Consider the following 24,496-nt stretch of genomic DNA (forward strand, 5'->3'; position numbering starts at 1 on the left):
TCTGGCTGTGACGGCCAGCGTATGTTCCAGGGGAGCAATCTCTGCCTCCACATACACACACACACACACACACACACACACACACACACACACACACACACACACACACACTTTGTGGGCCAGCAATGCAGGCCAGCTGGTCTCAATACTTTTTGGATTTTCCAAATAAAACCAAAAAAAAAAAAAAAAAATTATGAACTGTATACACTAGAGCTGAGTGATATATTGAATAATACCAATATATTCATTATGATTATGCTGATGATATAAAATTATGCAACCTCAGATTGTGTTTAGATTGGATTAGTTTTGAAAAACTAAAGGGACAGTTCACCCAAAAATGAAGATTTGCAGTTAATTTACTCACCCTCAGGCCATCCAAGATGTAGGTGACTTTTTTTTTTTCCTTCAGTAGAACAGTAAAGAAGATTTTTAGCTGAAACCATGGTCCACTGTGATTCATATAATGGAAGTCAATGGGTGCCGTCACTTTGAGATAAAAAACAAAAAAAACCAAAACAAACATTTGTAGACAAAACAAATTTAATACCCGGCTTCTGACAATACATTGAGGTCTTAAGAAGTGAAACGATCAGTCTATGCAAGAATTGGTCATTATTTACAGCATGATTACCTGTAATCCACAGCCTCAGCAAAGAAAGAGTGTTTCACTTCTAAAGACCTCAATGTATCATCAGCAGCCGCGGGTATTAAATTTGTTTTATCTGCATATGTTTTTTTGTGTCTCAAAGTGACGCCACCCAATGATTTCCATTATTTGAATCACAGAGGACCCAACTCTAATTCAGCTTGAAAATCACTATATAGTACCCTTACAAAAAATAAATTTATTCAAGTGTGCTATTAGTAGGGTACAACAAGGCTAAAGGCGCCTTTGATTTTATTTTCCTCTAAACCACTATATGGCACAAAAAGTTGCCGCAGCACTTTCCTAAACATCCGCTTTTCAAGATGCATGTGCAAATTTGAACGCAATCACGGGTAGCAGCGCAAAGTTGATTCTGAGGTTTGAATTAATATTTGAAACTTAGCAATTAATCCGTGAAAAGCTTGCATTGCTTGAACACAGCGAAATGTGAAACTTTGCGCACAAGCTTGCATTTCCGTTCTGACACATTTGCATGTGTATGAATGGAAGTCAATGGGACGAAAAGTGCAGTGTGACCGCACCTTTATCCATTTCGTTGCGAGTGCCGGAAGCTTGCCGAGAGAGCCCGCCCACGCGCTCTTCTGATTTTTGATTGACTTTATCGAGTCTCATAGTCGCGCTGCATCTGGTGTGGACAGACAAATTGTTTGTCACTGGAATCTATCGCATCGCGTCTGGTAGGGGTGGAAGGAAAAAAAAAAAAAAAAAATCGATCCATTGATGCATCGCGATTCTCTCTCCAATTCGAGAATTTTTTTGCTACTTGCTTCTATGTTTTGGAGTTATATTAGTTTAAAATTCTTTACATACAATTGTTTTAATTAAATTTTTTCAATTCGTAATTATTTTAAAAAGTACTTCTAATAACTTATGTAATGATATGTAAATGTAAGGATTTTAAGATTTTCAAGTTGGTAAACTAATTAATTGATCATTTTAAAAAAAAAAGTAGATCAAAAATCATTTTGGAATCGGATTGTGACTCCCAGAATTGGATCAGATCGTGAGGTGACTAAAGATTCCCACCCCTAGCATCTGGTTAGGACATGGCGTAACCCCTAAAAAAATGTCACTTGTTGGTTGTTTTATCTTTAAATATAAATTTGGAATCCAAGTTGTAATCCATCCTAATAAAATCAACTTTGTTCAGTGGATGTAAATCAGAACTTTCCTTTTTTGTTTTTTTAGCAGTTTCACTGGAATATATTGTGGCCACAAAAATAAAGAAACACTTCCCACCACCACTGAACCACAAGGAGCACCCAGCAAAATATTCCAGCACCAGATCCCCAATCATTATCACACGCACTAATCAAAAATTCTGATCAATAACTGAAATTGCTTCCTTGTTATTAGAAACATTATCACTGCAAGCTATTTCAATAAGTGGAGGGACAAATTGCAAAACTTCCAACTGTAAATGATACTTATGCTTTTTAGTTGAAATGATGTCTCCTCTAATCCAGATTTATAGCCTACTGAATATTGTCCAAGCACAGAAATATATTGTAGTAAGCTATATCACTTAACCCTAGTATTCACCAAACCTAATGGATTTTTGTTCTAAATGCTTAAAGTTAAAAAAATTATTTGGTCTTTACTGTGGCATTTAGCAGTATTTGTATTCACTGAGGAAGGATACATTAAAGACACTCATTTCTCATGCAAGCCTCAGCAGGATAGGAGTTTGGGATTTCTAATATAACTTTGAAAGACGGGATATTTTGAACTCAGGGTTTGATGCATCTTTTCAGCCAATTACCTTGTCGTTTGCACAAATCTTTTTAGAACCCGCTTCATTTAAACTCCGCAGTCTGACTCACTTCAAAAACATGTTTTTGGTCTTCAAATCACAGTTCAATGAAGAATTTATATGGATTAAATCAATTCATCGTTAATATCTCATGCTGCCAGTAAGCACTGGGATTTGATAAAGTTTGTCAAATCTTTATTCTTTGGAGTTGCTTTGTCAATATTTTTTGCCAAGGTGTCAGGAACTTGGGTGGTAAAAATGATATTTTGACAGTTAGGGGAGCAAGTGCTGCACTGTTCAAGCACCGGCCGGTGAGATAGTGGAAGAGTAATTTAAAAGTGCATCTACCTTCAGTTTTTATGAACCTCACAGTTGTAGCTGGGCAATTTATTCTAGAGAGTTGACAACTCAGCTTCCCTGCTCAATAGCAGGAAGGAGCCAGAGCAGAAGTGCTTCAGCCCTATTTGCACATCAAGAGAGGTGTGCAGGTTAAGGCTCAGGCACCGCTCTGCGTGACACTCGGCTCAGCAAAAGAAAGAGCAAAAAGATGATTAGAAGAAAGTGAGGAACGCACGACACTAAGGCTAAACATCACCTGTGCGCTTTCAATCAGTGGGATGGAATCTGCTCTTTAACAGAGGTGGGCACAGCAGCCACTTTAGATGGAGATTAAATATTTGTGTCTCTAAGATATCCAAAATCATCCGGAAAGATATTCTTAATAAAAAATAAGTCAAAATAAATCGCTGTATATGTCATATAAAGCACTCTGCAGCGACAAAAAGACCTGACGTTGCTGCTTTCCGGCGACATGAGTGACTGAGACCACTGGGCTGCAATTGAACAAAGTTGAGAACTTTATGCAAATGAGTAGTAACCAACAGGAGCAAAGACAGTGAAGATCATGTGATCCATCTCCTGTGAGATTAGGGATGTGAATCATAAGAATTTGATGATTCCTTTTAAACATTCCAGTTCATTAACAGTTTCGTTAACAATTCTTTTAGTACTTTAAAGGAAATACATTTGGTAAAGAAATGCAATTCCAAATAAGATACTTTAAGTTCATAAAAAGTAAAACAATTCAATATAAAAAATGCAAAAAAAACATCTTCTAAAAAATGTGTTTACACAGACCTTGGCTCTTCAAAGTTTTTTAGAGGTGACACAAATGCAATCCAATATTTGGCCACAACAATACTATGTGGTATCATTCATTAACAATTATAAAATACTATTGACAAAATGCATAATGTGCTTCTTTAACTACATACAGTCAAATGAATACCCAGTCAGTAACTTCATTGATTTAAGTCTCACTATTAGTTGTAAACTACATGTGTTTGATTCACTAAAAATGAATTGGCTTAGTAGGATCATTAGTTTGGGAATCGGAATCGCTGTATGCATTTGATTCACTAAAGGCCAATTCACACCAAACCAACAGACGACAAGTACATCACTTCTCAGACATTCCACGACCCGACAAACACAGACTCAACATATTCAATCAGCAAAAACAAGTTCCGGCCAGCAGCAACAGAATCCGACAAGGGTAACACACTGATCCGACAAAACTCGACAAAGTGTCTGTTGCCGTCTGCTGGCATCTGTCGGTGCAGTGTGAACTGGCCTTAAAAAGAACTTATTCAAAGATTCATTGGTATGGGAATCGGACTACAAAGACTGCACTGTTTGTTTTTGATTCACTAGAGTTGTTCATTTGAGTCATTTGTTATGTAAACATTTTTGCAGTAAGAGAACTGATTCATTGAGAAAGAATTATATATTTTTGCACTAACAAGATTTTCAAAATGTAGGCAGAGCACCAACAACATTAACACCATGTCCTAACTAGTGAGGACGTGATGCCGCTATTTATGTGATGCTTTCTATTTAAGAGACTTTGTGGTCGGAGGGATATATATATATATATATATATATATATGTGTTTATCTATAGGCCTCCTCTTGTGCTGAAAGATCATCATTTGAAGGTGTTCCTCCCAGTGTTGTAGTCGAGACCAGCTCATTCGAGTCCGACTTAAGACTGAGTTCAGAGTATGTTGAGTCCGAGTCAAGACCGAGACCAGAGTATGTTGAGTCCGAGTCAAGACCGAGTTCAGAGTATGTTGAGTCCGAGTCAAGACCGAGACCAGAGTATGTTGAGTCCGAGTCAAGACCGAGACCAGAGTATGTTGAGTCCGAGTCAAGACCGAGACCAGAGTATGTTGAGTCCGAGTCAAGACCAACTTCAGAGTATGTTGAGTCCGAGTCAAGACCGAGACCAGAGTATGTTGAGTCCAAGTCAAGACCGAGACCAGAGTATGTTGAGTCCGAGTCAAGACCAGAGTATGTTAAGTCCAAGTCAAGACCGAAGACCAGAGTATGTTGAGTCCGAGTCAAGTCCGAGACCAGATAGTTTTGAGTTCTAAACACGAGATCTAATCTTTCTGGGGAACAGACGTGATAAATGTGAGGTGACAAAAGAAAGAACGACTCTGATCTGGAGGTGAGGTGAACTAACAGACTGCATAGCCTCAAAACCTGCTAAGTAATTAATTAATCAATAATTTTTTACTCATAATTTGGCTTTCGTGGCTGTATTGGCCTATAGTTTTTTTATTACAAATGTGATAAATGTTTGCGCAAGTAGTATGTGTTGGGGAATATAAAATGTAACATTTCAATTATATTCTGCTGAAATGAACGAAATGACTTGAAAAAAGATTTGTTCATTTTGCTGAACGAGATTCAAAGATCCGAGTCAGTAAAATCATCCGAACTTCCCGCTACTACCTGAGTCCTGCTTCCTTTGCACTAACGTTAGTCTCAAGTCATGCGCAGTTGCGCACAAGAAAATCACCAATCATTGGACGTGTCAACCAAACATCAATTTACAGAGATAATAACATACAATAATCATGAAATATTTTGAATGGGACTCGAGTGGACTCGGGAATGAGTCTGATTCCTAATATGTTCGAGTACGAGTCAATTTCCGAGTCAAAATGCACATGAGTCCATGACAAGACCAAGACCATTACAATATGGTCTCGAGACCGAGTTCAAGACCGAGTCTGAGTCTCAAGTACTACAACCTTCTGGTTCCGCCTTTGTTAATAAGACATCATTAAAATCATTTAATTTGAGTTCATATATCGTGCATGTCTTCAATAGATAATGAATGCGACAATAGAGATTTTGAAAATTCATTTAAAGGGGGGGTATAATGCTATTTCATGCATTCTGACTTATTTACACTGTTAAAGAGTTGCATTCTCATGCTAAACATTGCCAAAGTTTCAAAACACGAGTTGGACGTATGACAGAGTTTTTCTGTGCCAAATATACAACTTCCGGTTGTGGACATGTCTCGCCGTTTTTTTTTCGAGTATGGCCGAGTATGATTTATCACGTAATAAAGGGCAGAATTCCTTGTATAGGCACTTCACCCTGATAAGCGCGCACACACACCACCCAGAGCAAGAGCACGCCCATCAACACGCTTCGATCGGGATACGAAAGCCGAGAGATTTTTCAACAATGGGTGCGTCTCAATCAGCTCCCTAATTCAGTAGTCAGGGCACTGATCAGGGAGTCGGCCACATTCATTTTCACGATATACTAATTCATGACCTAGGGAGCTATGGAGCTGACTGAGACGCAGCTCCTGTCACCAAAGGAGTGTTTTTTTGGTTGTGAGGGAAAGATTACCTTTTTCAGCTTCCCAAAGAACCCAGCGTTAAGTCAACGGTGGGTGAAGTTTGTTTTTCCGGTTGCACAGGTATGTTTGTTTGTTCCCGGGATTTTGCATGCTTTGTAAACAATTCCCAGTTCGGCGCTGGATTTGCAGATTGCGGGAGGTGAGTAAAGCTGCGTCAGATGTCTGTGTTTTGTTGGCAATCGGCGCACATATAATGTAAACAACACGAACGTTTTTGTTCCCCTTTTATTTATAATGATGTCACAGCTTGCAGGCGGTCTCTACGCAAAAGCTGTGTGCGCTCGTGACTCTTTAGCTCTGCCCGTGGCAGTGATGGCAGGCACGCCTCCAGGAGCTCAGCTTTTTTTGGAAAGACTTGGTAAAGCATATGCATTTTTTATAAATATGATAAAACTAAACACTTTTCGGAGATATGAAGGATGCAATACTACTCTATAGCTACTCAAGATTAACATGAGATTGGCAGAAACTGTGTGTGATACCCCCCCTTAAAGAAAATTAAAGGACAAATTGTATCAGTCACTGCATTTGTATTTTGAATACTGTTTAAAAAAAATATTAAGTTGATTATGTTCTTTTCCATTTTGTTGGGAGTGCGAGACAGCAGTGTACTTGCAGAGAGAGCTCTACCCACACTCTTCTGATTGGCTGTGATTTGCTTGTTGCTGTAATCTTATCACATCTTGTCTGGTTAGGATTAGGAAGAGACAGGAATGCCTACTAGTGACAGCACAGCACAGTAACCTGCAAACTCAAAATCTCAGTCATTGTTGACCAGGGAGAAGAGCATTTTTGATCAGCTATTTTCAGATTTTAAGAAACAGACTGCGAACAGGAAGCTTGTTTCAAGCAAGTATTCAAAATACACTTTTGAATAAAAGATGTACATGTTGCATTCAAGAGATCATATAAGTTGAATGACGCATGGCACACAACATGTGCCACATGTTTAATTGATGTGCATGTGTCAATGCATTCACTGAGCCCTGCCAGCATGAAGCCGGTGTAAATATTGCAGTTTTATGGCTCTTCTGTTGATATGGAGCCCAGGATGACACTATGAGGTACAGCCTGGAGATGTGAAATCCATAATCCATTAAATTACAGGCGCACTCCTGACTAACCATTGCCATCAGATAATGCAGATGTCAAAAAGTGACACGCTGCTCCCCAGCATATATCTAATCTGAACATACAGCAAAAATTAATGGACTGTTAAGACATACCAAAATGAAAGATCATTTTGTTGTCACGGGCAACTCTCACCATTGCGAGGGAGTGAAAATTGTGAATTCTGTACATCTTGGTCATTAAATTCTAATAATATCATACAGTGCTGCATGAATAAACATAACATCATGCATGATTGGTGTTGCAGAATCATTTAAATTACTGAGAGGATGAAAAATGTTCCTAAACTAAGTGAGCTGTAGGCAGCATTAAGGTGTTATGGGCATGATCTAGGTGCAAAGACCGCTCCAAATGGTAGGCAGCATTTATTTTTCCGTTCAGTTACTTTAATTTGGCCAAATTTTAAAGCAGCTTCTTTGTTATTTCTTCACAGAAAAGCTAATGTAATAATGCGATGAGCTCTGTTAAGAAAATACACCCAAGATGGCGGGCATAAAGATTGTAAGAGTCAACTACAAAAATATTATCCATTAAAAACCAAGTATTGACACTAAATTAATCAACTAATAAAATTGGATATTTCACACTATGGGCCAGATTTACTAACAGTTTGCACCAGCGCAAACCCTCAATCCTGACTACTGAAAAAATTTGAACTGAAAAGGCGTGGACAGGGTTATTTGTGCGGCTGACCTTATTGCATATGCATTTGTAGGAGTTTCCCTTTCAGACGCAAAATTTATTGGAGGAGAGTATTTACATGAATCACGCAAGGTGGTTTACTAAGGTTTGCGCTAGTCAATTTACTGGTATTTGCGCCATTATTTAACGCCCCAAAAATGCATGTCTTAAATCAGATGCTAATTTAAGCTGCTCTTGGTAGATTGCGCTGGTCATTATGGAAATGATCCGGCTCCGTCCGTGTACTTTAATGTGTGCATTGTCAGTAAACCACACACAGAACTTTCCACTCCTGTCTATGCTTTTACAGGATTGCGCTCTCACGCTAATTTGCCCTGTTTAGTAAATCTGGCCCTAAATTTGAAGATGTAGCTTTATGTTTATTAGAGCATGGAATCATTGGCAACATGGAATATGAAGGTGTTAGAAAGCAAAGGAACAGAGTTAAAGAGCAAGAAAAACAAACAGGCCCATACCTGTACTGAGGGGGAGGAATGCCCTTTGCATCACAGGTCAGTGTAGCCTCTTCCTCCAGTGAGCCCACTGTCAGGTCACTGGGCTCCATTCGCCATTTCGGGCCATTAAAAGACTTATAATCCAGACACTCTGAGAGCAAACAACAGAGTACAATTTTATATTTGTATCTTAATGCACAGTTTAAGCTGAAGTGTGTCAGTTTTTCGATGTTAAAATACTTTTTCCTATCTCATCTTAATGGAATAGTTCACCCAAAAATAAACAGTACAATACAGGCAATCCCTTTAATAAGGAGAGACAATTATATGTAAGCCATACTGTAGGTTTATTCCTTTGAAAGATGTAAACACTGTGGCTCTGTGATGCTTTCAAAACATTGATCTGTTTGCTTGAGTAACCCCAGCAGCCATTGACATTGACACTGGCTCAACCAGTGGTGTGAGTTTGTTGGTGGGGTTAGATGGTGGGACGAATGTCTGTTAATTTGTCTGACCAATGACTGATGGGGGAATATAAGTCGCTATAAGTCAACATAAATTCAAAATTGACAATTCTTTTTTTTTTTTTCAGAATATTGCAGGGTTTATCTGTGTTATCTGTTTATATTTAGGATATTGCAGGATTTATCTGTGTACTCCATTTTTTTTTTTATTCATGAGCCCTTGTAATGAGCCCCTGGAAAGATGTTTGATGCGTGTTGCTTTTTCAAATGCACATTATAAGCGACTCAAACTCCCAGTGCTTTCAGATGGATTAGCATTTGGAGCCATACTTCACTGACAAACTGCGCATAAAAAAAAAAAAAATCGCAGCCTCTGCGATTTCATAATCGCACTAAGAATCAAGTTTAAGCGATAATCGCATTTAAATTCAATGTTATTTTTCATATCGTGCGATAAATCGGGCAGCCCTAGTTAGGGGAACTATCCCTTTAAAGTCAGCATGAAATGAAAGTTGCGATAGTCTTTTCTTCCTTATTGTGATGTATATCCGAATTAAAAAAATAATACAGGGCGGGACTTGATTTCGTCCTCGGGAAGTGATTGGATTGTAGGAAGTTGGGTGTTGCTAACTAAATGAAGGCAGACAACACTTTCAGGAAAAACCAATCAAGATAAACATATGCCTAGAGCACCTCCCAGTGGTCATTTTACTAAAAAAAAACATACAAAAGCTAAACAGAAATTATTCTGATTAGAGTGTTTTCCAACATAATGATGGAAATATTAACGTGTTTAGAGGCACTGATTTGCAGACTGGGGTCCAGTTGTTTAAGCAGCAATATAGAGGCAAAACAGATCCAAGATAAATTTAAAAAGGATAACTGAAACAAAACAAATGTGGGAGCGTTTTGGTGAAATAGTTAACCAGGACCGTGGTTACCAGTGTGATATGTAACGGCTGTGAAGCGATGTATGTACATGACAATAAACTAATAAAGCCTATATCCATCATTTGATTGGGCGGAACGTATTTTATTTCTTGTGTGTGTTCTGGAAGTTGCAGTGACAGAAACAGTGACAATATAAATTGAGAATTAGAATAATTGTAATGTGACGATCGGGTGCGGATATCTAAATCAGAGAAAATCATAGGTTCAGGTGGGTGGCGGGTGGATGGTTTATTTTTAACAGCAGATACTTGTGATGTTTGAGCTGATCCGCACATCTCTAATATAGTCCCACCTCCGCCGAGACATAGACATCCGAGACATCTCTAATATAGTCCCACCTCCGCCGAGACATACGTCATGAAACAGAACAGATGCAGTTTCGAGGAGAAGTGGAGGTTAATGTTTTTGATGAAAGATTACATGGGCGTATCAATAATAATAATAAAAAAGATGTGCGCAGATAAATCGTTTATAATAAACAATGCAACATTCTGTAAAAAAATTAAGAAACGTCATTTTTGATTTCATGGTGACTTCAAGTCTTTTTAAAAAAATTTGAGGGAATATATTCTGCAATGACAGAACTCTTACAGCAATGCACATACACAGAGTGCAGAAAGAGAGACCATATGTGTGAGATCACACCAGGTGTGTGGATTCTAATCAACTGCTACGCTCACATCACTCAATTTCTACTTAAGATGGTTTCAAAGCGGCAAAATCACAGAAATCCTCACATTTAAGTGTCATATTTGTTTAGAAATTAGAACTAAGGCGCTCTCAAATGACATTTACATTATGCACAGTAAAGTTATACATAACAATACAGTGTCTTTCTGTTTCTTATCCTCTCCTCAACTTAACTGAAATGAACAGCTAATCTGAATGTCTCCATTCAGTTTTATTTTGCTTTTAAAGAATTATTTTGTCATTTGACAATGGAATAGAAAGCTAGAAATTTTGAAGAATGTGTTGGTTACTGGTCCATGCAATTACAAAAATTGTGGATTGGAGCTGTCAAGCTTCAAAAAGGACATAAAAGGACCACAAAAGCAGTCCAAATTTTGAGCTATATTACAATAATACAAAAGTTTGCGTAAGGAGCAGGCCGAATGTGATGATATGATGTATTGGTAACACTTTACAAGAAGGTTCATTAGTTAAACATTAGTTAATGTACTAACTAACATGAACTAACCATGAGCAATACATTTGTTACTGTATTTACTAATCTTCGTTAACATTAGTTAATTGAAAATACAGTTGTTCATTGTTTGTTCATATTAGTTCACAGTGCATTAACTAATGTTAACAAGATTTTAATAATGTATTAGTAAATGCTGAAATTAACATTAACAAAGATTAATAAATGTTGTATAAGTGCAGTTCATTATTAGTTCATGTTAACTAATGTAGTTAACTAATGTTAACTAATAAACCTTATTGTATGTTACCGATGTATTGATTAAGGATGGGTATCATTTAACATTTAAAGGGTTTAATATTAAAAAAAGAACAGAATTAACATTGCAAAAGAACATACAGTGGAAAAGAGCATATTTAGTGTTTAAGATTTATATAAGATTTACATACATTTGTAAATGTTTATTTTGTAGAAATAAAGCAAAAACTAACTGAATGTGATGTGTGTTTAATAAATTATTACACACTGATTTATTAATAAAAGTATTTGCTGTGTTCGGGTAACAGTTTTGCATATTAACATCATTTTTAATGTCTCCGCAATTAGGTGTGTGGAGTTGTTTTGAAAACTTCTGATGTTGAAAAATGGCAACCGGTGAAATTCAGCCATACATAAAGTGTAAGTACTTGGAATTACCACAGTTATAGTTAACAAAGGATAACTTATGGATTCAATATGACTTAGATGATTAGATCATTTTTAATTTGGATCTTTTCAAAGAATCAGTTGATTCAGTTCGCAAAACCATTCTGAATGATTCATTCATAAATCAAATTGGTTCTCGAGTTCAACTCACAGACTCAATGATCCCGTCACAGCCATTAACATCTCACAGGAGGTGAAGAATGACTCAAATTTCAATCTGTTCCTCACACAAAGCTATCGTATGTCTTTAGAAGACTTATAATACAGCACACATGTTGTACAGACCACTTTTCTGGTGCTTTAACACCCTGTTGAAGCTTAAAAGACCCAGTGGGGAAAAGAGCGACCAGTACAATTATTCAAAATAACTTCATTTGTGTTTCACAGAAGAAAGAAAATCATAGATTTGGAATGACATGAGTAGGGTGAGTAAATGATGACAGAATTATTTATCTTTAGGTGAACTATCCCGTTAAGAGCTTAAACTCTAAGAATGATTTGGTATATATAAGTCTGAAAATTTCCAGCGATTTCATATTCAGAGAAATAATTTCCCCTCCCACATCTGTAGGGAGTGGAGCCATAAATTGTGACATATTGTATCGAAGCCTCCAAAACCTTCTATGACACAACGCAATTCATTTTCAAAGTGACTGCACAGCTTAATTGAAAGCTCTTCCACCACATCCAAAACACGTCCTGTTCCTGTAAGCCTGATTCTGTGCGTCAGGGTCTATTACTGTCTTCCGCTCATAATCAAGATATGGGCTGATAGCAACAACACATTTGTTCCTGTCTGCTGTGGGTTCACACCAAAACAATAAATGAACAGACATGGTGACCACATACATAATGCTTCTGTGAACTAGAGGAGAACATCGGATGCAGTGGTCTGTGGCCGTAAAGCTTTCTTTGAGGAGCTTCAATACATCGCTATAGTCTACCTATAAAATGATTATGTTAAAGTTGATAGAGACACAGTTGTGAATACGCCACAAGAGCCACACAGGGAAGGAATTACCAATTCATTTTACCTGCAAGATACTCCATGATTGATAGCAGCAAAAACTGTTTCCATAGTAACGTCATCTTCAGCTGCCAGGGGCGAGTGTTACTTGAATCCAGTGCGCCGTGGATGAACGGCTGCTCTCCAGAGAGAAAAACACCTGACCTGTTGAGGACCAGATTATGAGACAAATTAGAAATACTTTATTATAGTACAGTCCATTTTTCTCAATTAACTCCAAAAATGTGTTTTTTATGCAAAAGAAAGCCATGAGGTAATGAGCGGTGGCTGCTGTGTGCTTACAATACACATTATAGGGCAAAAATTACAGCACTAATGCAGCTAATGTGGCTTAAAAGATCACAAGTGAGAAGATCTCCTGCACTCAGAACAAATACTCTTTCCATCATGCAAACTGATATTGATCGGATAGATTACATTTTATGTAAATAATCTATTGAAGTAACTAAAGTAGATTTTGACAATTTTAAGGAATCTCTATATCATTAAGAATCTGCAGAAAGCTCCACAAAAATATTGCTGAAAATAGTTTCACCACTGAAGTAGTTGAGAATACTTTCTTTTTTTTTGCCAGTCAGATTATAATCAATAAAACGAGTTAAAAAAAAAAGAAAACCACCTTATTTTTCGTGTGCCTTTGTGCCCTCAATGTCAACTTATTCGACTATCGTGGGTGCAAGGGCGTGTGATTATACGATGATGCTCCAGTTCGAAGAGAGGCTTGCAAGCTATCTCTTCTCTGGAGCTCATAGTTACTTAAAGAGACAGCACTCCCCACCAAGCTATGCATTATAACATCCATACTGGTGGGAAGGCGTTTCGATCAGTGTGTCAGACTGGTTCTGCTCTGCACACTATGGCAGTGTTGCAGGTGGACCAGGCTGACTACTGTGGCGAGTTGCGCTTCCCCTCGTAAAAACTGGGGACCAGCTCGTCAAGCTCAGCAGCCTCATAATATCTAACACCTGCCCCTTCTCAATATCTTCACATAAACCCTCCTTCCCCACCACCTCTGGTGCTTCAGGGGGCAGCGGTTTTCAGTGAAATGTTAGGTGTTCCGTTGATTCCTGTAACACACCAGGATGCGGAACATCTAACATCCCCTCAAAGGGAAGTATCAAAATTAGTGCCTATTTCAGAGAACTTGGCAGCGTGGAAACTACTGCCAGGGATTTCTGCGTGGGTTCTAAAGACAGTAGAAAAAGGATACAGAATCCAATTTATTCATCGCCCTCCGCAATTCAGCGGCGTGGTCTCCACTACCGTGAAGCCGGGGCAAGCGACTTTACTGTCACAAGAGCTGCAATCTCTTCTGGAGAAAGGGGCCATAGAGCATGTTTCCCCTCTAGAGAGAGAGTCAGGTTACTACAGCAGATACTTTTTAGTTCCCAAAAAGGACAAGGGGCTGCATCCAATCTTAGATCTTCGAGGCTTAAAACATTGAGTCAAAGCTCTCAAGTTCAAGATGTTAACCGTAAAGATGATCGTGTTACAATCCAACATCACGATTGGTTCGTCACCATCCATCTCAATGACGCATATTTTCACATAGAAATATTGCCACAACACAGGAGGTTCCTGAGGTTTGCTTTCGGGGGCGAAGCTTACCAATATCGGGTTCTTCCATTCGGCCTAGCCCTATCACCCCGCACATACACAAAATGCATGGATGCAGCACGGGCTCCATTGTGACTCCAGGGCATTTGCATTTTTAATTACATAGACGAGTGGCTAATACTAGCACAGTCACAAGAGATGGCGTTACAACACAGATGTCGTACTAGCTCACCTAGTATCTCTAGGGTTGAGACTAACGAGAAGAAAAGTGTTCTCTGTCCTACCCAGAGAACGACATATTTAGGGGTCATATGGGATTCGGCCATGATGTGGGCACAAGGCCAAGATTGCACTGTTTTGCAGTATCAAGAAATGTTAGGTCTCATGGCGTCAGCGTCCTCTGTGATTCCTATGGGCCTTTTGCATATGAGACCGTTTCAGTTGTGGCTCAGAGCCGGTAGATTTTGTCCAAGCAATTCCCCACGGCAAATAAGGGCAAGGGCACACGCTGAGTGCTTCGGAACTTGTTCCTGTCCCTCAGGGCGATTTATATCCCAAGATATCTCAATGTGGGAGCAGATCTACCGTCCAGACAGAGCATACCGACGGGGGAGTAGAAACTCCACCCGAGGTAGTGAAACAAGTCTGGTAAAGATTTTATGAAACAGATGGACCTCTTCGCCCCCCAACAGGCAGCCCAATGTCCACTCTACTTCTTTCTGAGTCACCCAGCTTCCCCTGGGTCTGGATGTGATGCGCATATGTGGCCCAGAATGCGCCTGTATGCGTTTCCTCCGGTTTCTATGCTCCCAGGAGTTCTAGCCAAAGTTCGCCAACAAGAGACTTGCCTCTTACTGATTGCGCCGCGTTGGCTGAATGGAATATGGTTTTCGGAGATAAAATCTCTCCTCGACGACTTGCCATTGGCGATAACGAAGAGGAGGGACCTTCTGTCTCAGGTACAGGTCGACAATATTTCATCCCCTGCCGAAGATGTGGAAACCTTCATGTTTGGCCCCTGAGGGGAACCAACTGAGGGACACAGGGCTTTCACCTGATGTTATTGAGACCATTTTAAATGCTAGGGCTACCTTCACTAGATAAAGTTATACCAACAAATGGGGTGTCTTTGACAGATGGTGTATTGCACACAACGCAGATCCGGTTAACTGGCAGATTACTACAGTTCTGGATTTCTGCAAGGAAAATTATGAACAGGCACATGCCCCGCCACTCTCAGGGTTTATGTGGCCGCTCTTTCGCTTCGCTTTCTCGCTTCGTTCGAGGAGCAGCTTAAGCTTCCTTCTAGAACCAGGATCCCTTCATGGGACCTAGCAATAGTCCTAGAGGGCCTGGCTGAACCGTCAGAGTCAGTTTCTGACAAGCTGTTAACTCTGAAAACGGTTTTCCTAATGGCTATAACTTCTCTAAAGAGAATTGGGGACTTGCAGGCTTTGTCCATTGTGCCATCCTGCTTAGACTTTGCCCCAGGAATGGTGAAAGCTATTTTGCATCCTCATCCTGACTATCTGCCTATGGTTCCTTTCTCGAACTTGCATCCGGTCACTCTCGAAGCTTTCTGCCCTCCGTCGTTCACTACACCGGAGCAGGAGAGACTTCACAGACTGTGTCCAGTCCGTCCTCTTCAGACCTACGTCCACTGCACTAGCCAGTGGCATAAGTCACAGCACCTGTTTGTTTGTCACGGCGGTCGTAACAGAGCTGCGGCCGCCACAAAACAGACTATGTTGCTTTGGGTGAGAGATGCTATTGCCCTTGCCTATGAGGCACGTGGTCATACTTCACCAACAGGCATCAGGGTTCATTCCACCAGGGGGGTTGCCTCTTCTAGAGCTTAGGGGGCGCCCCCTTACAAAATGTTTGTGATGCGGCAGGTTGGTCCTCTCCGCACACATTCATAAAGTTTTATAGTTTGGATGTTCATCTTGCGTCCTTGAGTCAACATCACAAGCTAGTGTCTGAGACTCTCTGCGCTTGTGACACACTTCACAGCCTGGGGGTCCGGACACACAGTGCGGCGGCGTGAGTATTCTCGTTCCCATAGCGCTGAATTAAGCGCAGCTCGAGTGTAGCCTTTGAAAGGGAACGCCCCGGGTTACTTCACTGTAACCCTGTTCCCTGAAAAGGCGGGAACGAGAAGCTGCGCTTCATTGCCGCACTGGGATGTCCCAGGACTGCTCTTCAGACAAAATATCTGCAGACGCACCTGCGGTTCATCTAATTATAGCCTTGCATCGGCGCATTCTGATGACGTCACGCAGGCTATAAATATAGGTCAATTTCATTGACGTTGTTTTACACATATATTCACAGCTGGTCACGACTAAAGATGTTCCCATAGCGCTGAATTAAGCGCAGCTTCTCGTTCACGACTTTTCAGGTAACAGGGTTACAGTGAAGTAACCCGGGGCGTTACTGATGCGGTTGGGTGTTTTGAGTAGGCTGACCATACGTCCTCTTTTTCCCGGACATGTCCTCTTTTTGGACCTAAAAAAAAATGTGTCTGGCCGGGATTTCTAAATCGCCCAAAATGCCCGGGATTCGGCTTTTGCTTTCTTTAATCGCGTCTCGCGCTATCTGCCGGATGTGCGCGCACAAGCCGTCCCTCTGACAGCGCGTGATCCCTTCAGTTCTCTTTCGCGCCTTATTATACTCGAACGGTTAAATACACACACAGACAGTTATGTCAAAATGTCTGTCTTGACGAGTATTTATGTAAACAGTGAGTTATGTCTTAAATTTAACAGTTGGGAAATATTTCGGATGCGTGCCAATAGGATCCGTGAATTAGGTCTTAAAGTGAGCCTAATACAGTAAACCTGCTGCTGTCTGCCGAACAACAAAAGAAACTGAGAAAATCGCTCACTGCTCTTGACTGAATAACTTTTCTAACTTTAGTTTATTATGAATCTTATGAAAATGTATATTTAATTAATGTGAGTACGCTGTTTTAGTGTTACATTTGATTATGCGGTTTCTTTATTTCCTACTTGAATGCTATAACACTGATGACTAAAGTTGTAGTGATGCTTTCTTTTCCCAGAAAGAATGTGAAACATATATTACTTTTTGTAATTTTCAGTTTTTAAATTGTTTTAAATATAATTTAATGGAAACATAGCAGGGGCTTCTGTGTACACAAAACAACTTTAAACACGTCTTAAATACGATTTCAGGAAAGTATACCAGAGAACACAAGGACAACTGGAATTATTTTTGACTGAAATAGTTATTATTTATTATTCTATTGTTGAGGGCCAAAAGTTGAATGTAAAGGATGTATTTGTCACAGTCACCCTCAGTCACCCTGTTTGTTTTGGTTCTGTCGTCACACGTGCTTCCATGTTCCCGCCACTCATCTATCACCATGGACACTAACCACCATCACAGCTGCACGTCATTAGTTAACCTCCCTTTGTGTATATCAGTTCCAATTTGTGTTCTTTGTCCGATCACCGTTATACTAAGTTGTGTTGTTCCTGCCTGTCTGCCTGTTTAGATTGTATTCATTAAACTTGGTGTATTTTGATATTGACCTGTTTGTCTTCGTCTTCCTGCTACACAACCTGACAGTATTACTTTATGTATTAAAATTCAATAACATAGTTGCATGGTTGTGAACGCATTTGTCAAGTATTTAGGCACCAACACCAACAATAAACTACATTTTAACATTTTATCCTGTCATACTTTTGTGGTTATTTTGGTGAAAGTAACGCAAAAGTAGTGTAACGCATTACAAGTCAGAGACAGTAATATTGTAATGTAACTAATTACTTTCAAATGACAGTAACTAGTAATATATAATGTATTACATTTTGCAAGCAAGTTGCCCAGCTCTATTGATCGGATAGATTACATTTTATGTAAATAATCTATTGGAGTAACTAAAGTAGATTTTGACAATTTTAAGGAATCTCTATATCATCAAAAATCTGCAGAAAGCTCCACAGATTTTATAAAAAAATATTGCTGCAAACAGTTTCACCACTGAAGTAGGCATGTTGAAAATACTTTTTTTTTTTTTTTTGCCAGTCAGATTAAATCAATAAACATGGCACTTGTATATCAAAATATGTAAAACACTTTGCTGAACAGATGTACAACAAAAAGAAAAAAATAAAACACATTGAAAATACACTACAATTCATAGGTTTCACATCAAGTCAAGACACCTATATTTATATAGCGCTTTATACAATTATACCAATTGTTTCAAAGCAGCTTTACAGTGATAAACAGGAAAAATAACGATTTAATGATGCAAACAGACTTCAATTCTGATATAAAGCAGCTCTAAAAAGACAATAGTAAACATTCAGTTGAAATCAGATCAGTGTTGATTCATTTCGGTTCGATAACTGTGTTAAGTACATCAATTATGAAATGAGTTCAATTCAGCTATAAAGCAGCTCTGTGACAATTATTGCCATGTTTATTGATTATAACCTGACTGGAAAAAAAGTATTTTCAACGTCTACTTCAATGGTGCATTTCACAACCCCTTTAAGACTTGACGGATGAACTCACACTGTGCCAATTTTAGGGCTGCAACTAATGATTATTTTGATAATCGATTAGTTGGCCGATTATGTCTTCGATTAATCGGATTAAAAAAAAGCTCAATTTCCTTTTTAAATTATTTAAAAAAAGGACAATGCTGTCCTTCAAACAAATGTGCCAACTAAATGCAATGAAAACATAGTGAATACATCTATGCTATGTGCAAAAGAGCTATAAAGCAAAACAGTTTAAATACTTACATTAAAAATTAAGACAATAATAAAGATAATAAAGAAAAATAATCAGTGTTAACAGATAAGAGGAATGTTCTGCAGGAACTCTGGACACAGTAAGATGTTATCCCTACAGTTACCACTCTCATAAAATACTTGAATTACATGTTTACTTTTAAACTTTAACGTCCGACAACAGATGATATATCATCAAAATTAATATTTTTGCGCTGAATATTAATTGCCTCCCTTTCTGCGTCCCTTCTGTTTGGCGTGCATGCGTGCGCCGGTGCTCATTCTGAGCCATCATGCAAAGTGGAAATACTTGCGTAAATTTGTAACACTTGCAGATAAGGATATAACCGTAAAATTAAAGTTTTGCACTTTAGGAAACTAATCACACATTAAACAGCACACGCATCTGTCAAAGCACCTGACAGGGCAAGCCATGTCAAACATTACGCTAATGCATTAGCTTGACACTTAAAATAAATAATTCTCATGTTTTGGGCAGCTTGGATCATGTACCTTTCCCGCAGCAGTTCACACTGTTTCCTCCACTACTTTTAGATGCATGTTATCCACAGAAATGCGTTATTCAGTGCTGTAATTTGATGCGACTGGCGGAAGTTTTCTGTGCACGGTGGGTAGACGCGACTAATCGATAATGACATTCATTGTCGATGATTTTCATTATCGATACTTATCGATTTTATCGATTAGTTGTTGCGGCCCTAGCCAATTTTGATAACAATTTTACGTTTATAGATGCCACTATCTTTAATATTTACTTTTACTTTGGTTACTGGTGATATTCATGCTAGCATGAGACTCAAATACGAACATGACTTATGCTGGGTACACACTAAAAGATTTTTAAAATCTTTTAAGATTTTCAAAATGTGAGAGACCACAAACATGAGGACAAAAAATCTTAGATTTAACCATTTTGCTCCTATAGTGTGTGGTGTGCCGTGATGTGACAAAGACAGCACACCACACACGAACAGATTTTCAACCAGAGTCCCGACTGTGAACACGAGGAAACCTTGCAAAATCTCTCGAGACTTCAGAATAAACACGGCGGACGATAGGGAGAAATTGCGATGATAATGTTTGGAATGATTTTGCTATGTTTTACAGGTGCTGTTGCCACAAAACTGTGACAAACTGATCCTCCATCTCTGCTGTCCAAATCCATTTAACTTTGTGCTGTACCATGAGTGCGTTTGTTATGCTGTCTTCTGTCAGCTCACTTTCTGATTGGATATTGCTTCGTTTCACGTGATAATCTCCAGAGCATACGCGCTTTTGTCCTCGAAGTTCCCCCAAACATCAGGATTTCTGATCATAAATATTCAGTCACTCTTAACACACCTCACATCACAAGAAAATCTGATAAGATAATCTGTAGAACCATCAAGATAATTGGGACATTACTAGGATTGTCGGAAGGGGAGAAATCGGCCCAAAATCAGCCCGATTATCTTGTGGTGTGCACCCAGCATAAGGTTGCCCATTTATACAGACAGCATTCGAGCTTCTTTTATAAGCTGCTGTGTGAAAGGGACATTTTGAGAGTAAATGGTTGTCAGTCCCAAACACTGACAGTGTGAGCGACGTAGCCTATAAAGCATGACTGCGAGTGTGATCAACAAGTTTAATGAATTAAGAGGTTAATATTGATTAATTTACATTTCAGACAAAATATGGTCAGTTACTATGTCTGCTCCTCCAATGAAAACAGTTTCAAACAAAGCCACACCAAAATCAACCACTGCATTTCTGAAGCTAAATTGCGAATTTCGCTTAGCCTATCAAATTCTAAGACCCGAAATGTTGTTTTTAAACCAAAACAATCTTTTGCTAATGTAGGCTATCATGAAACAACTAAAAGCAACTACTTTTTTATGAAGCAACTTCTCACCCACCTAAAAAGGTGTTAGAGAAGCTAAAAGAAGTTAAGCATGCAGTGACAGGCACAAAAGTGTGAAACAGGCTTCATGCCTTCAGTTATCAATAAAAGTACAATCTACTGAACTCTATTTAAGTGTTTAAAACCATTTAATCAATCACGAAAATGTTAAAAAGTCTGAAGACTCAGTCCAGTTGTATGGTAATGTCCTCACCTAAGCCAATTGGCCATCACCTTCTGATTGAGTCAGAGGATGTACACATTACAAGTACGATGGTCAGAAGGGTGTGCTTGTTTTGTAAAAATGACACACTATTCACAACAGCCAGTGAGTTATGGGGTTTGGATGGTGTTCAGTCGATTATTTCTACAATGTCAATCTGCCAAGCAACATTTTAAATCAATTTATAGAGCCAAAGACAGAGAAAACAAGAGAAAAGGAAGGAGATAGTGCTGTTGATGTGAGAACAGAGAGACTGCAATATATAATTTTAGATCGTTTTTTTCTAACAATGTAGAAATCTTAATTGTCCCTTTCGATCAATTTAATGTCTCCTTGCTGAATAGAACTATTAATTTCTTTTGAAAAAAAAAAAAAAAATCTTACTGACTATACATATAATTAATATGAATGAAATATTAAATGTTCATATACATTTTACATTTAGCATTTACATTTTTAAACTGAACAGGATTATCCTATGGAAGCTTGTTCCCGCCACTGAAAAAAAAAAAAATAATACAAAAGGTAATTGCAGCTTTTTATCTCACAATTCTGACTTTTTTTTTGTCTGAATTGCGCAAACTCGCAATTCTGAGAAATAATTTTAGAATAGCGAGAAAAGTCAGAATTGTGAGTTTATTTCTCTGTAACTCGCAATTGCGAGTTTATATCTCACATTCTGACTTTTTTCTTGCAGTTGTGACTATATCTTGCAATTCTGATCAAAAATCAGTATTGTGAGATATAAACTCGCAATTCAGACAAAAAGTCAGAATTGCAACTATTTCTCAGAATTGCGAGTTTGTATCTCGCAATACAGACTTTATTACCCGCAATTGTGAGAAAAAAAAAGTCAGAATTGTGACCATTTCTCAGAGTTGCAAGTTCATATCTTGCAATACTGACTTCATTTCTCAGAATTGCAACTATTTCTCAGAATTGCACATTTTTATCTCGCAATTCGGACTTTATAACTCACAATTGTGAGAAAAAAAGTCAACATTTTGAGACATAAACTCGCAATTGTGACCGTGCGTTCACACCGCCACCAGCGAGAGCGTCAAAGTGACAGGAAGTCATTCATTTTCAATGTGAGCCGGCGGCGAGCTACCGGCGAGCTCCGGCGAGAACGGCGCGTCTTGGATGGTGAGAGCGTCGAGGAGAGTTGAAGTCAGGTCAACTTTATGGTAATGAGCTATGACGCGGTTCAGCGGCAACCAATCAGAATGTAGAGGTCCTCGCTTTAGAGGATTCCGATTGGTTGCCACAACTTGTCATTTACTTTGACCCTCCCGTCGGCGGCGTTTTGAATGCACAGTACAGCGTTGTTGGCAGGGCAGCAAAGGTGAATTTTGATGCTCTCGACGGCGGCGGTGTGAACGCACAGTGAGGAAAAAAAAGTCAGAATTTTGAAATCAAAAGTCGCAGTTACCTTCGTTACATTTTAATCGGTGGCAGAAACAAGCATCCATAGAATTCATTATGGTTACTTTTTGGTAACTATCTAAATTTCCTCAATTTTGATGGTTTCACAGAATCAAATCATTCAGTGTTCTGGATGGCACCAAGTCATGTTTATCCTAGCTGCACTGCATATTTAATGTTGTGCTGGTCATATTTTTTTAACCTTGTATAGTTTTGTTCATGGTTTTCAAGGATAAGAGCAAGTCACACAATCTGTCCATGTTGGCATATCTGCCTTATTTGACGAGTTTCAACGAAATGGCAGATTAATTTGCGCCCACATACCGCAGAATTTGATCAGAACAGACCTGTGACCCATTTTTGGGATGTGGCCAACCAGTTAAGAACCACTGCTTTAAGATGCTCAACGTCAATTTCTCATAATACACTTCAGAGGAGCGGTTCACACAATTCACTGACGCACAAAACACACACACTTGCACAAAGCCGAGTAATATCCAGGCCACTGAAGACTTATAAGGGCACTCCAAGAATGATAATTATTGCCATCTCGTGTAGTTGTCAGAGCATGGCGCCTCAGGAAGGATTCTCCTCATCTTTCAAGTTTTAGGCTGGTTTTAGCAGGAGTAAGTGTGTAAAATGGGATTTAAATACTCTGGATTTTGTGCGAAGAACACTGCATGTCATGTTCTGTCTTGCTAAGCAGACTTGAAGCGAAATCCTCAACGGCAGTGAGCCTGTGAGACCTTCTCATCACACTGAACCGTCTAGTTCTTTTCCATTAATGAAAGTGTGCGCTGTGTAATTAGGGGCTCTGTTATTTCCAGCCTAATTTAATGCCTTTTATACAAACAATTCAACATCCCTCAAAATAAAACACCCTGAAGATGTAAAACCGCATCAATGATGCTTAATGTTCGAACCCTCTGAAGCGAAGACTGTTTCAAAGTGCCATCTCCACTCCATTACTGATCCTTTGATTATGTTTCTTTGTTCCTCGATCAACATAATCAGGGTCAATACAAAAACATGTATATGCGTCCAGACCTTTACCAAACTGCAACCGTCAAACCCGTGCAGCAGATGTTGGTGAGATGTCAAATGTAATGGAAAAATGTTCAAGTGTAGCCGTAAATTGACTTGTAAGTATTCTTTTCTCCTGAGGACAATATTCTGTCAATAGCAGTTGTAACAAACTGTATTACGATGCCCTCAAGTGCTTCAGAAAACTGAAATTTCAAAGACATTAAGGCAAAAGGAAGCATTCTGATAAGCAACACACTCAGACAGACAGTCCATTTATGACAAATAAATCTGTTACTGTCCCGTAACATTGCATTTATAGGTTAGTTAACTGACGTCTTCATGGCACAGCACTTTATTCCATATAATATGTCGGTGAGATCTTACTGGTTTATGTTTTGATGATCCTCTGCGGGGTCTAAGAGGGATTACTGTGTCCCTGGCCGGCCTGACTGATTTTCTCAATTACGAAGCTGTTGAGCGCAGTTTAGTGGGACAGATGTTATATTTGTATTCATTTATTTCATTATTTTACAGGGTGGATGACACGTGAAATAAGGCTGAAATAGAGATGAATATCTATAATGTCCCTTACGTAAGGACACATATAAATGGCATCAGGTGTGACTTATCCAAAGATTTATGGAAAGAAAAAAAAGCTGCTGTAATGCTGAAAAATTGACTGGTTTAGTTAGACCGACATCAAACTGCAATATATCATTATTTAGATGTTGATTTTAATATTAGAAGCTGAATGAAATAATAAATCAATCTATAATCTCTAATATTAATGTTAAAGTCAAGTGTGTTGACATGCCCAATCCTACACTGATTATGCTTAATAACCTGACAGCATGTAAGGTCATGTAAAACTGTTATGTTACTCATT

General features: G+C 38.9%; 1 protein-coding gene across 1 annotated transcript in view; it reads right to left on the reverse strand.

Moving 5' to 3' along the window:
- Positions 1-24,496, reverse strand: part of cntn3a.2 (contactin 3a, tandem duplicate 2) — a 105,244-nt gene that overhangs the window by 70,384 nt on the left and 10,364 nt on the right. The window contains exons 2-3 of the mRNA XM_051880688.1: positions 12,715-12,851; positions 8,438-8,567 (exon numbers count right to left, since the gene is read on the reverse strand). Of these exons, the coding sequence (XP_051736648.1) occupies positions 8,438-8,567; positions 12,715-12,769 (185 nt within the window). The 5' untranslated portion in view covers positions 12,770-12,851. The remainder of the gene's footprint in view (positions 1-8,437; positions 8,568-12,714; positions 12,852-24,496) is intronic.

This window comes from Ctenopharyngodon idella, chromosome 22, assembly GCF_019924925.1.
Source record: "Ctenopharyngodon idella isolate HZGC_01 chromosome 22, HZGC01, whole genome shotgun sequence".
Lineage (NCBI taxonomy): Eukaryota > Metazoa > Chordata > Actinopteri > Cypriniformes > Xenocyprididae > Ctenopharyngodon > Ctenopharyngodon idella.